The sequence below is a fragment of the Budorcas taxicolor genome, chromosome 12, assembly GCF_023091745.1.
Source record: "Budorcas taxicolor isolate Tak-1 chromosome 12, Takin1.1, whole genome shotgun sequence".
Classification (NCBI taxonomy): Eukaryota; Metazoa; Chordata; class Mammalia; order Artiodactyla; family Bovidae; genus Budorcas; species Budorcas taxicolor.
In genome coordinates this window covers 28,451,104-28,468,055 of record NC_068921.1, presented here as the reverse complement: position 1 = coordinate 28,468,055, position 16,952 = coordinate 28,451,104, and the positions used below count along the sequence as shown (strand labels likewise).

The 16,952-nt window shown below is 33.8% G+C and overlaps 1 protein-coding gene across 1 annotated transcript in view; it reads left to right on the top strand.

Annotated features, from left to right (window-relative positions):
• The window catches only part of PDS5B (PDS5 cohesin associated factor B), a 115,644-nt gene that overhangs the window by 21,191 nt on the left and 77,501 nt on the right, over nucleotides 1-16,952 (top strand). Inside the window, exons 9-13 of the mRNA XM_052650130.1 lie at nucleotides 499-593; nucleotides 3,484-3,629; nucleotides 5,828-5,979; nucleotides 7,219-7,332; nucleotides 14,693-14,774. Coding sequence (XP_052506090.1) covers nucleotides 499-593; nucleotides 3,484-3,629; nucleotides 5,828-5,979; nucleotides 7,219-7,332; nucleotides 14,693-14,774 — 589 coding nt within the window. The remainder of the gene's footprint in view (nucleotides 1-498; nucleotides 594-3,483; nucleotides 3,630-5,827; nucleotides 5,980-7,218; nucleotides 7,333-14,692; nucleotides 14,775-16,952) is intronic.

Below are 16,952 nucleotides of genomic sequence, written 5' to 3'. Positions count from 1 at the left end.
AATTATTGGCACAATTTTAAAGTCATAAAATAATACAGGGTTTAGTACAAGATCTGTGAAACATTTGTGAATGTTCTATATTTAAGAAAGAATAATTTGAGGAAGAGTTCTCATTTCAGTATGAGATTTAATAATGTATCCATGAACTGTGTATATACTTAACACTTGCATAAGCATATATATTTTAAAGTATAATATTTATAGGAAAAATTTTGTCATTCCAGTTCTTATTTTTGAGCCAAATGTGTATTGTTTGAACATGCTCCTTAAAAGTACATAGTTCTCACAGGAGATTGACCTGGTTTAATATAAAGGTTCCATAGCATTTGTACATGCATAGTATACAAATCTTTGTTACAATACTCTGGTTGTGCTTTGAATTATGCTGTATAAATTATTTTTTCTTTTAATTAGAGAAATAAATATAAATCAAGTGCAGATTGAACACGTCTGTTTCTCTTATACTAAAGATTACTCTGTGCTTTTGTATTTTTTCAGGTTTAATGATATCCATGTACCCATCCGCCTGGAATGTGTGAAATTTGCTAGCCATTGTCTCATGAACCATCCTGATTTGGCAAAGGACTTAACAGGTACTGTATACCCATAATGGCAAATATTCCTTGGTGCTCTTTGGGAAAAAAAAAAAAAAAAAAGATAGGCTTTATATATAGGACAAAAACCTTCTGTTTTGTCCTTTTTTTGTGATTTTAGTGGGTGAAATCTTCAAATTCACCATCATGGTAGTTACTCTCTGAAGCTAGAATTTTGCCTCCTAGTACATAGGCTACAATCACGTACATAAAAAGTAGTGTTATCAGAGGCAGTGTTGGTTTCTTAATTTAAGAGTAATTTATTTCAGGCATTTGGATTTGAATAGGTCTTGACTTTGAATACATTATGAGACTTCAGTGGTCTTTAATATTTTGAAAACTTACGTGAGAGTCATCAATTTATAAACTAACCATGCTTAATGGAGATAACTTTCTTGAAATCTGTAAATTCATAAGGTATTTCATTTTTTATAGTAATGTGAATATTATATATCTGACTGTTGCCAGATATGAAATTATGAAATAGTTCAGAAAATGTAGATGAATATAGCAGCCACTGTCTTCCTCGGAAATGTTAGCATTTTGCTGTATTAGTTTAGGAGATTAAAAAAGAAAAAGAAAATACATTGTAGATGCAGTTGAAACACTTTTCACAAGGGATTCTTTTTCCTACTTAGAGTAACTTCTCTAATAAATTTGGTCTACAGCCTGTTCATGCTTTTCTGTTTATGTTGCATGTGTACATATCTATAAATTATATGTAGTATTCTTAAAGTGATTTAAAAATTTCATTGAAAATAAATATTGAATTTGACATAGTTGAACTTATTCCTATGATCTTATTTTGTGTTTTCTATTTTACACGCCTATTCTTTGCTTCTCTTATTTCTATTTTTCCTCTCATCTGCTCAGTGTATTTTCTTCTCATTTTTCCGTTTTTATCCCCATGGGCCTGAGAGGTAATTCTCCTTCATGCTTTCACCGCATAGTTGACTAACTAAGTCTAAAGTTAATCAGAATACTAGCTTCTTTCTGAGCAATCAAGGACCCTCTAATACTTTAACTCTGAGCAGTCTCTTCCCCAACTTTCATATTATTGCTTATTATTATTGGGTTGGCCTTCAGGTTTTTAATATAAAAATAAAACAAGCACTTTGCATTTTTACCAAAAACTTTAGTAAACTTTATATTCACTGTGAACTTTTTTAAACTTCATATTCACTGTTTCGTTTCCCAACCTTCTACCATTTTTCAGGCAACTTCATAATTTCATCTTCTCAAAACTTTTTTATCTTTCTGAGCAAAGAACTATTTCAGGTGCCTTTTACAGTCTTCCACAGAATTGAACATTTTTTTTGTGTGAAGACTGAAATAAATGGAAAACCAAAGGTGCAATGTCTGATGAATAATGCAAGGAATCAGAACTTCCCAGCCAATCTGTAACAGTTTTTGCCTGGTCATCAAGGAAACATGCAGTCTTGCATTATCCTGATGGAAGATTGTGTTTTCTGTTGACTGATTCCAGATGCTTTTTGCTGAGTGCTGCTTTCATTTGGTCTAATTGGGACCAGTACTTGTTGGAATTAATTATTTGGTTTTCTGGAAGGAGCTTATAATAAAGGACTCCTTTCCAATTCCACCATATATACAGCATCACCTTGGATGAAGACTGGCCTTTGGTGTCTTGTTCCGTGATTTCTTCTGTTCTATATTATTGTACAGTGTCCACTTTTCATTGCCTATTACACATACTGTCTTTCTCACTGTTTGAAATAGTTCTATTTGGTAGAGAATGCTCAAGGTGGAGGAGCTTAGGACCTGGGCATTGGTTTTATGAGCTTTTTACATTATATTTGTTAACTGTTCATTTATTGAGTAGTAAATCTATTTACAATCATAAGCACTGTGTGTTGTTTATAGACATGGCTATATATGTTACTCCAGATCCAAACAACAAAATTATACTTACTAATCTTCTAATTAAAAAGCTGAATAATAATTTATGTTCACTTGTGGTGAAAGTGAAAATGAAGGTGCTCAGGCATATCCAATTCTTTGCAACCCCATGGACTATAGCCTGCCAGGCTCCTCCATCCATGGGATTTCCCAGGCAAGAATACTGGAATGGATTGCCATTTCCTTCTCCAGGGGATCTTCCTGACCCAGGGATCGAACCTGGGTCTCCGGCATTGCAGACAGACTCTTTACCATCAGCCACCAGGGAATATATTCACTTGTGGTACCTCTTCCTTAAACCTAATGTATCATTACTGAAGATTGTTCATTTTTCTTTCAGTTTTCTCAGTGCCAGATCTGAACTCCCATGTTTTTTGCTTTAATATATTCCTCCAGTCTCTCATAATTGTTGAATGTTTCATTTCTTCTGTCATCCCTTTGGTCTTTCTTTTAGTTAAGTGGAATTGTCTTATGCTCTTTCCTATAATCCTGTTTCTTTGCTTCCATTATCTTAATTTAATCTTTCAATAACCTCACTAAGGGTTTGCCTAGTTAAGGGAGATAGAAACTTATATTCTCTAGTCTTTTCCCAGCAGAACCACTTGACTTGAATATTTTAACCATTAAAAAAAAATAAAAGTGAAATATTGATATACTTCTTGATTCATTTATGTGGCTTGTTAAATTACTGAGCCAAGGAACTCAAGTCATCCACCCTGCCCCATAGATGGGGAGGGGATTTACTACTCAGTTGAATGTAAACTACTGTATTTTGACTGAAGTACTAACCTTCCTTCCTTCTACCTTCTCTTTCTTCCTTTCTGTCTCTCCTGCTACTAATATTTTTGAAACATTAAACTTTCTACTTAGGTTTTGTTTTTGTTGTGGTTTATTTTCAAAGGTCTTATGCAATCTTTTAAGACATTTTAATTGTCAAAGTTCCATTTTAATCAAATAAAATTTTATCTTTCAGAGTATCTTAAAGTGAGGTCACATGACCCTGAGGAAGCTATTAGGCATGATGTTATTGTGTCTATAGTTACAGCTGCTAAAAAAGATATTCTTCTGGTCAATGATCACTTACTTAATTTTGTGAGAGAGAGAACATTAGACAAACGGGTAAGTAGGAATAATAATTACTAGTAGGTTTGTATTTTGAATACTCTGTGTTTTAATAGAGTTTCATTTGCAAATATTGAGATTTAAATGAAATTAGCTCTTTTTTTGGGGGGAGCATTTTAATATCTAAAATAATGTTTATAAGAAGGTTTTACATTTTGTTACATTAAATTTTGTTCATCTTATTTGTTTATCCTCAAATGGGACAGGTCTAAGTGGTAGATTAGTCAGATATTTAACCTGTACACTAATCTTAATAAGTGACTTTGTAAAGAACTGACACAACTTCTGTTTTTCCTTTCATACGGATATCAATTCATAGTCCTCTAGCTGATTGTATTATAATTTCTATGGAATAGAAAATAAAAGATGTTTTCAACATGGCAAAGCTAACCCGAGCAGAGCAGCATGCTTCTCGCCCACCTTCCATGACCCCAAACCTTCTTCCTTGAGCACCAAATAGCTCCACTCATTAGTTAGTGGCTTCCGAACAGGGGACTGTGTCTTGTTATGTTTGTATTCCTTGTTGCCTGGAGTGTATTCGGTGCTTAGTGTTTCAGTGAATATTCATTCTCCGCTCCTCCCCATTGCCTTTCCTTCATGGCATGGATTTTATAGACTTAGACTTAAGAGTAATTTTGGTGAAAGATGAAAATCTTTGATGTATTTAGGGGTTAATTAGCAAAGAAAGCAGGAGGCTTGTTGGTAGCTGTGAATAACTTTAACCAAGCAAATACTTTACAACATTTTGACAGTCGCTTACAGGGTTGATTGTGCTCTCTTCATCATTTAATTCTCTCTTTGATCATGCTGGTTGTGGGTGGAGAATAGATGGACAGGAGTTGCATGGTTTTCTTGTGAAATCTGTAGGTATTCAGAGCAACTTATTTTAACTGATAAGTTTAGACTTGTCTTTATTGAATATATCAGTAGGATACTAAACAATGAAAAGCCCAAAAGTTGTAAAGGAAGACAGAGAGGTTTGTATCATGCTAGGGTGACAGCCTTCTGAGTGTGATTTAAGTAATCTTCTTCATGGTCAGAGTTTGTGTGTTGTTGGGATCATGCTTCACATGTGTTTGATCATCGTGTTGTGTTCATTGTAGGACTGCTTGGGTCATTCTGTATATATTGAATACCAAAAAGTTGTTAAATGTATTTACATTATTGGCAGTATTAAAATTTGCTCTGTATCTTTAAATTCTCCCTAAAACACCAGTTTCAGGAACTAGAGGTAAGATAGGAAATTGGATATACAGTTTTTACAAATGTATTGAATTTTGAGTAAAGCTATTGAAGTCTTTTATTTCAGTGTGTATGCAATGGATGGATGAAATAAGGACTATTCTTTACTGTAATTAAAAGAGAAACCAAAAGAAAAATGTTGCTATGACTGCAAAGGAAAAATGAATAATTTTTGCAGATTTGTGAAGTTCTAAATATTACTAACATCCTACTGATTATAGTGCTGTAAAATTTAAGGTTAATCTCATACCGAGATAATTAATGTTGGATATATAGCAGATATGTCCTCATTAAAAAAAAATAGTTGAATATGTTATTCTGACACCTGAATGTCTTTCCCAGGTATACAAAATGAACCACTAATGTGTCTTTACATTCAGCATCTGATAAAGCCACTATTCTATGTACCTTTACAAGTATGTTTAATATAGACCATAATTTGGAAAAATTCTATAAGGAATAGCACACGCTTTATGCACTTAACTGTCTTTGCCTTTTAAAAGTTGGTAACATGTTTCCCCTCACTAATTCTAAATGACATTAAGTAGATTGTGAGTGAAATTTGTTTTTAGAGGTTGGTAAGGGTCTAAGATATCAAAAGTGAAGTCGCTCAGTCGTGTCTGACTCTTTGCGACCCCATGGATTGCAGCCTAAGAGGCTCCTCTGTCCATGGGATTTTTCCAGGCAAGAATACTGGAGTGGGTTGCCATTTCCTTCTCTGGGAGATATCAAAGCATTAAAATTATTTATATATTAATAGATATCTGTGCTTGATGTAGTAAATATTAAAATGATAGTTGTATATTTTTATAGTAATTGCAAATTAACATCTAGTAAGTGAGGTATGATTAAAATATATTGTGTAAAGTAAATAAAAAAGGCGGTAACTAAACTTGAAGGAATTAATATAAGGAGGCATTTTTAACTATTAAAAAAAATGTTTTTATTTTAAGTGGAGAGTACGCAAAGAAGCCATGATGGGACTTGCCCAGATTTATAAGAAATATGCTTTGCAATCAGCAGCTGGGAAAGATGCTGCAAAACAGATTTCATGGATCAAAGACAAATTGCTCCATATATATTATCAAAATAGTATTGATGATAGGTAAGTTAAAGAGACCATAAGTAAACTGTTTGGTGCTTTTTGGTATTATATAACTGTTGTTGAGCTGTTGTTTTAGGTGAACTATTTTTTTATTTTTATTTTTTATAACTTTAAAGTCCCTCTTTGGTTTTTACTGCAAGTTAAAAATTTTGAGTGACTAGTTGCTTTCCTGCCAAAGCCATAAATGAAGTAGTGATGTACATATAACTTTAGGGATGGGTACATCTTTTATGGTCATTTTCATATACTGTATTTTAACTGAGTAATATTTGAAAGTAAAAATGTATGCAATTATAATTTAAATATTGTTTCATAGGTAATTGTATTATAAGGATTCACATTGATTTTTTTTTCAAATAAAAGTGAAATATACACCTTTTATATTTAGGCATTTTAAATAAAAACAGTTCCTACTTAAGGCTAAAAAAATAATTTATAAATTTATATATAAAAACACTATCTGAATATAGTTTTTGTGTTTTTCTATTCCAGTATATAAGATTAGATCTTGTATGGAACCTATCCATTCTATAGTTAATAGACTTGTAAATCCTGCTTCCAGTCTGTATTGATTTGATGAATTTTTAGTGGGGTCCAAATGATCTTACCTATAAAGATCAAAATAAGAAAATTAAGAACCAGTAGGACATCTTAGAATTTTAAGAGGTGTAGGAAGTAGAAACTGAGTATCTTAGGTTGATATCATCTAAGAAGTTTCACAGTTACTATTTTTAAAAAATTGACATTTTAAAGCTTTTTGAGCATGTGACAGTGCACAGAGATTTTCATTTTGATTTGGTAGCTCCCCTTTCCCCTGTTCTTTTTGTTCTTTTATCTAGGTCGTTTTTCATGATGATCGCTCTGGAAACTCAGAAGACAGATATTTCCTTGTTAGTCTTAACTTAGATTAGAATTTGTTGCTTGGAAAGTTCTAATGTAGTTTTTAAACCCTTTATTATTTAGTTAATGAAATTGAGCCCCTAGTACATAACTTGCCCAAAGTCATGCAAAAGTAGCTATCTTTGCTAGGTATAGGAGTTTTTCTTGTATATCCAGCTGCCATTTTTTTTGTGGGGTTGGGAGGCTCTTCTTGTTAAAGAAATCTTTTGATTTGTAAATCTCATCTCCACTCAGAGAGAAGAAGCTTTCATAGGTATTTTTATATGTTTTGGAAATTTATATACATATGTAATACATATATTTATAGAAATTAATAGAGTACTTTATGTTTTTTCATAGATTGCTTGTTGAACGGATCTTTGCTCAATACATGGTCCCCCACAATTTGGAAACAACAGAACGCATGAAATGCTTGTATTACTTGTATGCCACCCTGGATTTAAATGCAGTGAAGTATGTTTCAAATGTCAAACTCTGTTCTTTCCATCTTTTGCAGTGTATTGGATTTTATGGAAACGAAGACAACTGTATTTTTAATGTCGACAATTTATGTAACGTACATTGTTTAAATGGTCAGACACAATAAAATACTTGGATATTTTTTCAGAAAGTACTGCTACTAACATGGGATTAACAAGGATTTTTGTAACTAATTGAAAAACAGCTGATTGATTAGGTAGCTTTTAGGACTTAGTTTTTTCTGTTGTCTCAAGAAATATTGATGTATTTTTTGTTTTTTGCTTATATTCCTTAAGGCATTAGAAGGGTCCATATTGTGAAAGTAGTACTTTCTTATTTTTACCTGATACTGATTTGAGTTATAGTGTAAACCAGTAGATACATATTTTTGTGCTGCATAATCTCAACATGGTGTTATAGTTTGGCATAAAGGTAAGCAAAAATATATTTTTATGACCGTGTTTCATTCAAAAAGTGCTTTTGAAGGCCTTTTGGCACTTTGTACATGGAAGAGGAATTGCTAATTGAATTGTACTGAGGCTTAGGAAATTGAGGCCTGGAGATTGATATGCTCTAGATTTCAGAAAGTATAGATCCTTAGTATTCTAGTAAATGGGTAACTTAACCCACAGCTAATGGGGTTTACATATGAAGAAATTAGAAGTCTAGGGAGCTGTACCTAATTTTCATTCCTGTCACAGCTTAATGGAATTTTTCACTTCACTTCCCCCATGGAAATTGTTATATGTCTGTTTATATCTTTCACAGAAATGTAGAGAAAAAGATTGTAGGAGGGAAAATGTACATTTCTGAATATCGTCTGTATTTCAGGCACAGGAATGTATCTTAACTGTGTCTGCTTTCCTGCTGCAATTGGCAGAGTTGAGTAATTTCAACAGGGACCTTATGACCCACAAAACTTGTGAAATTTACCATCTGGCCTTTTACAGAAAAAACTTGGCAACTCCTAGTATAAGTGATATTTTTTCTGTTCTCCACGTGATAAACTGAATCCCACAGAGATCAGCTAACTTGCATAAAATTACACAAGTAGTAAGAGACAAGGCCAGAATTTGAATTCAGTTCTACCTGGTTCCAAAACTCATTCTTTTTCCACTGCATATAGTAGAATATGTTTCCACTGTATTTAATTGATTGTAAAACCTTAAATTTTCATATGCTAACATCTCTGAAATTGGAATGCATCCTTTTCTTCATGGTGCAGTTGATGGCCGCTTAGCGTGGATGAGATACGATATATATATGTATATTCCTTTTGGAACAAACTATTTTAAGTCACAACCAGTCTAGATGCCTTGACTCATTTCAGCTGTCATTCATGAGTAGTAATGAATTAAAGACACTTTTAAGCAAAAAGTGAGAGTTCACCACTCATAGATCCTACTTAAAAAATTACTGAAGAGTAAAAAAGGAAACTAAATCCAGAAGGAAGGAATAGGATAGTTTTCTTAAAAGAGTGTTGGGATCTGTATTAAAAAGTAGATTAGCATCTAGACTGACACTGAGTCAACCTACACCACTGCAACAATTTGTGAGCTCGTCAGAGTCCTTGGGATACCCTTCTCGTTCCCTGGGAGGGGGCACACAGTCAGATAACAACATGTTAAGATGGCAGATAGTGTTCTGATGTTCTTTCATTGTATAAGAGCGAGGACAGATATGACATGTTGATTAATTAGACCAACTATACCTATTAAAAATTTGAGTCCCCCCTAAAAAAATTTGAGTGTATAACTTCCAAACCCGTAGGAGCAAACAACTAATGAAAACTTTAATACCAGAAATGGAAAAGAAAATTTTAAAATTTGTGAATAGAATACACAAAACATAAATGACAGTTTCAGAACTAAAATAATATACTGAAAATATATTTTGAGATATACTGAAAAATAATTTCATGGAAAAGCTGAAAGTAAATTCCAGTCTGTGGATCAATTGATTTCTACAAAAATGGTTGGTGAGTGCATGAATACTTATCTCTTTTAAGTTAAAATAAGTAAGGTATGTGTGTGTGTATGTGTATAACATTTTTGAAGTTATTTTTTATATCAACTTTTTGTAAAGTTTCTTTATACGTTCTATACACTAAAACATTTGTCAGGTATGTGCACAATATATCTTAGAGCTTATAGTTATGTTTTTACAATGCTTATGGTGTCTTAGCACATATAAAAGTTTTAATTTTAATATAACCAAATATATCAGTCTTTTTCTGTTTTGCTTAGGCTCTCTCTGCATTTTAAAAATTCTTTTCTATACTGAGGTTAATTTGTTGTTCCATATTTTTGAATAAAATTTTAAAGATTTGCTTTTCAGATCGAGATCTTTATTCTTCCTGTAATTTATTTTTATGCATGATGTCAAATTAGAATCTTATATTATTTTCTACATGGATATTCAAGTCAGTTATTCTCTCTAATGACTTCCCTGTAATACCCACACTCTCAAGTTTCTATACAACTGTGTTATCCATTTGTAAGTTCACCATTAATTCAATATGTCCCTTTGTCTGTTACTTCCTATTAATCAACTTTTTCGAATTAACTGACCAACTATACACCTGATGCTTTTTAACATTTTATTACTTATTATTTTCATTTTGTCTGTGGTTATTTTCTCCAAAAGTCTTTACATTTACTGTCATGAAGTATTTTATGCACCCAAAGAAATGATGAGTTTTGCGTAGTAATAACTGTCAACATCCACTGGATCATTGAAAAAGCAAGAGAGTTACAGAAAAACATCTATTTCTGCTTTATTGACTATGCCAAAGCCTTTGACTGTGTGGATCACAATAAACTCTGGAAAATTCTGAAAGATATGGGAGTACCAGACCACCTGACCTGCCTCTTGAGAAACCTATATGCAGGTCAGCAAGCAACAGTTAGAACTGGATGTGGAACAACAGACTGGTTCCAGATAGGAAAAGGAGTACGTCAAGGCTGTATATTGTCACCCTGCTCATTTAACTTCTATGCAGAGTACATGATGAGAAACACTGGGCTGGAAGAGGCACAAGCTGGAATCAAGATTGCCGGGACAAATATCAATCACCTCAGAAATGCAGATGACACCACCCTTATGGCAGAAGGTGAAGAGGAACTAAAGAGCCTCTTGATGAAAGTAAAAGAGGAGAGCAGAAAAAGTTGGCTTAAAGCTCAACATTCAGAAAACGAAGATCATGGCATCTGGTCCCATCACTTCATGGGAAATAGATGGGGAAATAGTGTCAGACTTTATCTTTTTGGGCTCCAAAATCACTGCAGATGGTGATTGCAGCCATGAAGTTAAAAGACGCTTACTCCTTGGAAGAAAAGCTATGACCAACCTAGATAGCATATTGAAAAGCAGAGACATTATTTTGCCAACAAAGGTCCGTCTAGTCAAGGCTATGGTTTTTCCAGTGGTCATGTATGGATATGAGAGTTGGACTGTGGAGAAAGCTGAGCACCGATGAATTGATGCTTCTGAACTGTGGTGTTGGAGAAGACTCTTGAGAATCCCTTGGACTGCAAGGAGATCCAGCCAGTCAATTCTGAAGGAGATCAGCCCTGGGATTTCTTTGGAAGGACTGATGTTGAAGCTGAAACTCCAGTACTTTGGCTACCTCATGCGAAGAGTTGACTCATTGGAAAAGACTCTGATGCTGGGAGGGATTGGGGGCAGGAGGAGAAGGGGACGACAGAGGATGAGATGGCTGGATGGCATCACTGACTCGATGGATGTGAGTCTGAGTGAACTCTGGGAGTTGGTGATGGACAGGGAGGCCTGGTGTGCTGTGATTCATGGGGTCGCAAAGAGTCGGACACGACTGAGCAACTGAACTGAACTGAATAACTGTCTGTGAATCTACCACCCACCCTCTTTCATCCTCCTTCCTCTCAAAGGAAACCACTAACCTTAATTTTGTGTTTCTCGTTTCCTTTTAAAGAATGGTTTTATTATACGTATGTATGTATCCTTTAATTATATATTTTTTGTTTTTGATCATTTTTGAACTTTATAAAAATGGAGTGATTGTGGGTATAGTCTTCCGTGATTTTTTTTTTCACACCATTCTATTATATTCCTAAACTTCATCCACTCTCTCTACATAGCTTATGGGTCATTCATTGTCACTGAGGTATTGAATTACTTTGTCATTATTCCACAGTTTTATTCCATCATCTTGACATTGCAGATCTGAGTGCATGGAAAGAATGGACATTTGTGTTGTTTCCATTTAATAATGCAAATAATGCTACTGTGAACATTTTCCAGTTTAGTAAACATGCAAGAATTTCTCTGAGGTATAGCTGTGAATGGTTCTCAGATTTGGCTACATATTGGAATCATTTGGAAAGGTTTAAAAAACACTGACACATGAATCTCATCTTCAGTTTGTCATTTAATTTGTCTAGTTTGTAGTATGGACATTGGGGTGTTTAGAAAAGCATTTCTGGGGATTCTAATGGGCAGACAAGGTTTAGGTTCACTGGAGTTACAGCTATGAGTGGAACTGCGGAGGATGCACATTCCCAGCATTATAAACTAGTCAAATCATTTTCCAATATGATTATACTAATTTATACTCTTGCCAGTGGTTTCTTAAGTTTCTCCATCCTCTGTCTGGCATTTTATTTTTTGTGAATCATTTGGATATGAAATTTTGTCTCATTTTATTTCCATCGTCCTGAATGCTAATAATGATGGTTTACTTAATGTTTCTGATTTCATCACAGTGCTCACTACTGTATTATAATGCCTGTCCTACTTCATTTGTATTACCATTCTAGCCCAGAAAGTCATTTGAATTTGTGACGTCGAATTATTTTGAGTGGTATTTAAAATAACTCCTCTGTAACAGGCAGGGTCCTGCTAAGAATTTGTTTGGTAAGGATTTTTATTTATTGGAAGAGCCATACATTTTATTCTATGATGGTGTTCTTTTGGGGGAGACAAAGTACCTTCTACATTTTAGACTTTTTGATATGTACCCACTTTTGGGTAAGTCACTAAGTTAACTGAGTATCTTGATGATTGCAGAGGAGAACTGAGGCAGCTTGAGTGCTCTCTGATCATGGTGTGTATTTCCACCTTCCCCAAGTTGCCCAGAGCAGCTGTTATCCACGAGAGTAAGTGGTACTATCAGGTGTCCTGGTGGTATCTTCGCCTTCATTGATCAGGTTCTCATCTAGACAGTTCTGTACTGCCGAGTCTGACGGGTAGTTTGCCAGTTGAGAGCAGGTTGGAGGAGAGGTTCTCGTCAACATTTGACAGGTTTCTGTGGCTCAGTGGCAGTTCTGTTTCTTTGAAATGATGCAAACGTAGTGCATTGGTGCAACTGAGGAGAAGCCCGCATGAGGGGACTAGTTGTCTACTTAAAATGTCACTTAATTTAAAAAAAGTCAGTTAACAAATGTAAGAGTTGCCAGGTTCCAGTCAGATTTTTCACTTTTATTTAGTGACAGAGCTGGAATTGAGACTAACATTGAATGAATGGGTACTTGTCTTCCTAGTATAGTAATACTGCTTCCACTAGTACAATTTTTTTTTTCCTTAAGTGCTGTTTAGAAAGGCAAAACACAAGGACACATTGTCTTTGCAGCTTAATATAATTTGATTAAAATGCTTGAGGGGGTGCCCCTCCTGATTGTTACAGTACAAATTCTTAGTATGTAATGGTCACTTTTTGACTTAAGCTGCAACCGTAATGGTTTATAATAAGCTTTAGAATTACTTAAGATTTCATCTTTAAATTAATAAATAACTGTAATAGGTAAGATAATTTCTTTTTTATTTCTCTGCTTTAAGTGAAAGCAAGTTTCAAAATCCAGGGCCTTTTAAAGTTACAAGTAGTGATAAAATGTGTAGATATGGAGAGAATTCATTGACTTTGGGGTTCAGAAGTAATTTCACAGATGACTGCTCTGTTTCTTTCAAAATTATTGTTTTCATTACATAACTGCTACTTTGCTGTGAGACTTTTTCAGTCCTCTGGATAATGGTCATTTTTCTTTTAATGTTTGAATCCTTGAAATGTGCCTGTTAAACTTTAGGGAACTTTAGTACCTTGGAAACAGTAAAGTATAGCTATTTTAAGATGAAAATGCTCCAGTACTGTTGTTTTGCTAGTACCATTTATAAGGGACTACTGTAAAGGGAATTTGTGTCCAAATCTCTGCTAATTTATCTCCTTTTTGAAAAAATACAAAAGTACTTTTAAGACACACTGTTGAGAATGAAAATATTAAGCAAATAATTGCTTTGTCTATCAAAAGAAAATGGATGTTTTTACATGGTTTATGTACGTCTGCATTAAATTATTGTCTCAGAGCAGTGCTTTGTGTGATAATGGAGTTAATAGAAAGTATGTGCTCAGTCATGTCTGACTCTGCGACCCTATGGACTGTAGCCCACCAGGCTCCTCTGTCGATGGAATTTTCCAGGCAAAAATCCTGGAGTGGTTGCCACTTCCTTCTCCAGGGGATCTTCCCGACCCAGGGGTGGAACTTGAGTCTCTTTGGTCTCCTGCATTGACAGGCAGATTCTTTACCACTCGTGCCACCTGGGAAGCCCCAGTAGAAGTATAGATAATTGAAAACAATAATGAGAAGTAGTAGTTGGTTTTGGAAAATTTCTTTTTTAAAATTTTAAATGTAAATGGTTCTGATATTCTATAACTCAGCATTTAAATAACATTAACTGCTGTCTGTGATTTGTATATATTTTATATATAAATATAAATTTCTTATATAAAACTCTTTAAAATTTCTGCCTGAGAACAATAAAAGTGTTATGGGGACATCAAAATTTTTGTTGTGTAAGATGAATATTCACTTATATAACACAATTTATAAATGACTAATAAAGTATATGTATATATATATAATGTAAAATTATAATATTTTTCTTTCAGGAAAAAGTATCCCCATTATCTCGGAGCTCACTGTTTTCTGTCTTTCATTCCTTTTCATCCTACCTACTGAAAGATACTATTCCATTAAATATTGCTTTATTTCTCAAGTTTGTAATCACCTCGGTTAATTCCTATGCCCTTGCCTGCAAATGTGTTCCAGTTAATGAGAAATTTTCCGTATTTCTATACAAAAGGAAAAACAATCACCACTAATCCCCTTCTTTTGATATGCCCATCTCGGCAAATGTTATTATCTCTTCTATTTGATTCCTCTCTCTCTCCATTTATCATCAGTTGCTTAGCCCCTGTAACTTTTACCCTATCTTTGTCATCTCCCTTTATAGTCTGAACTTATAGAAATATTATATAGTTGGAATATCCTAGAGGATTTTTATCCCGTTTTGTTATTTAAATTTATGTGTTTATGTTTTTCAGAGCATTGAATGAAATGTGGAAGTGTCAAAATCTGCTCCGACATCAAGTAAAGGATTTGCTCGACTTAATTAAGCAACCCAAAGTACGTTATCACCATTTCTGCTGTGTGTTTGTTGAACAGCTGTTTCTAGGTGGAACAGTTCTGACTCTAGAACCTATGATCTCTAACTTAGAACACTGAAATTTTTAAGAAACTTACTACATAGAAAAACTTAAATTCACTGTATCTGCCAAAGATGATATCCAACAGGAAACAGAATGTGCTTCTGTGTACTCAGAATGAAGCCTTTTTTGGTAACTTTAAAAACAAAAAACAATAACTCAGCATTATTGATAGCATATAAAACAGTAAAATTACACTTAATGTTGTTGCACTGAAATGCTGCCATCATCTTTGTATAGTTTTGTGGTTATAGAAAGTTTTAAAATCATGTAATTATAGTTTAGTATTTTGATATTTTTACTTAGGACTAATACTGTGGTAATTTTAATGTATTACCTGGTCTTCATATTTACAATTTAATGGTAGTTATTCATCCAGTTGATTTGTTTGAGAATGTTGTATGTAGGCCTATAAAAGATACAATTCATCTAAAAATCTGTGTGTCTGGTCATTTTAAATTGCATCCAGGGAAAACAGCACAGTGTTATTTTTGTTTCTTTATCAGCACATAGTGGACTCCTTCACCCTTTCCCCACAACATACACTTTCTGTTCATAGGACAGAGGTCAATAGAATGGAGTTATTTCATCCTAGGGAGAACATCTCCAGTTTTCCTAGGTGTAAATCTTGCCTTTTGTCCTAAAAATCAGTGAGCTAACAGTAGTTGTTTGAGGTTTATGGTGACCTCACTTTTTTCTTAACCTCTAAATTAGTAGTAGTAATAAGACATTTCTTGACCCTTGTTTGCCTGATTGAAGCTTTACAACTGAGTAGTATTTTTGGTTTATTGGCTAACAGTTATCTCTTTGTTTATGACTTACTGAACATAATTTAACCTTCTGTGATTCCTGATTATATTGAACCTACTAGAGTAAGTTTTTCCTTGTTACACAATAACTTAAAATTATTTTAGTAATTCTGCTATTTCAGTACTTCTGCACGAAGGAGGGAAATTGGAAAATCTCAGTTAAGTTAGTGTGTTTCAACCAATAAACATTTGTTTTAGTCAGTGTTATAATGCAGTGTTAAGAGTGTTTTAGGTAATATGCTCTGGATAAAGTGCCCTTCTTTGTCACCTAGAGACATATTAATTTACTACCTCTAAAGTTGCAAACATACTATTTTAGAATGTGAGATGTTCTCATTTTCATGTGTATAAAATTATTACTGATTGAAAGCATTATTAAAGTCCAAATAGCAGCCGAATAGCATTTTAAGTGTATAGGTTGTGTGTTGAGCAGTGTGATGTCTGAGACTGTAATCAAGAATAGCTTTGTTGACTCTCACTGTCCCTTTAAAATTTATTTAATGTGAGCTTCTTCTCTTTGCTTGTTCATAAAAACTTGGCAGGGTCTCATATTCCGGTTCAGTGTAGGAATAAAATACAGTCTCAATTCAGTTACAGTGTTTTATTCCTTTCTACTTTGTGGTATTATCCTTTAAATTGTCTTAATTAACATGTTAGCTAAATCAAAGAGAGAATTCTCATTCTTGTGTGGTGGGGTTGAAGACGAAACAGAATGGAGAAGGATGGTACTCTAAAGTGGCCTTGTAGTGAAAGGAGAATTAAGTCTTAATACTCACTTTATGTTGAGAGTTCTAGTAGATGTTATACAGTTAAAGTTAGGAAAAAAAAAAAAGCTGTGTTTAAATTTTGTCTTTATAATTCTGCCTATTTTATCAGGAAGACTCTTAGATATTTAATATTTTTCTTTGACTTCTTTATTTCTTCTGATTAAGATAATTTTTATTCTTTCTTAGCAATGTAGCTCTTCTACTTATTTCATTTAACTTAACTGATTTGCTCAGTGTCTCTCAAAGTGACTTGCAGTATTGTACTTTGTTGGTGATCTTTCTTTTCATTAAATAACACTAACCTGATGCAGTGAATAACTAGCATTCTTAGAAACATCATTCATACCCATGACTTTACAGAATATGTTACATGAAGCACAATGTAATGAAGACATTCATTCACTGAAATATTATACTGCACTGATGCAGCATATAACTAGCCCTCTTGGAAAAATCTTTTGTACATGTTAATGGCATCTTAAGTGTCTTCATCTAGCGTCTTCTCAGTGGCTTCCTGACTTA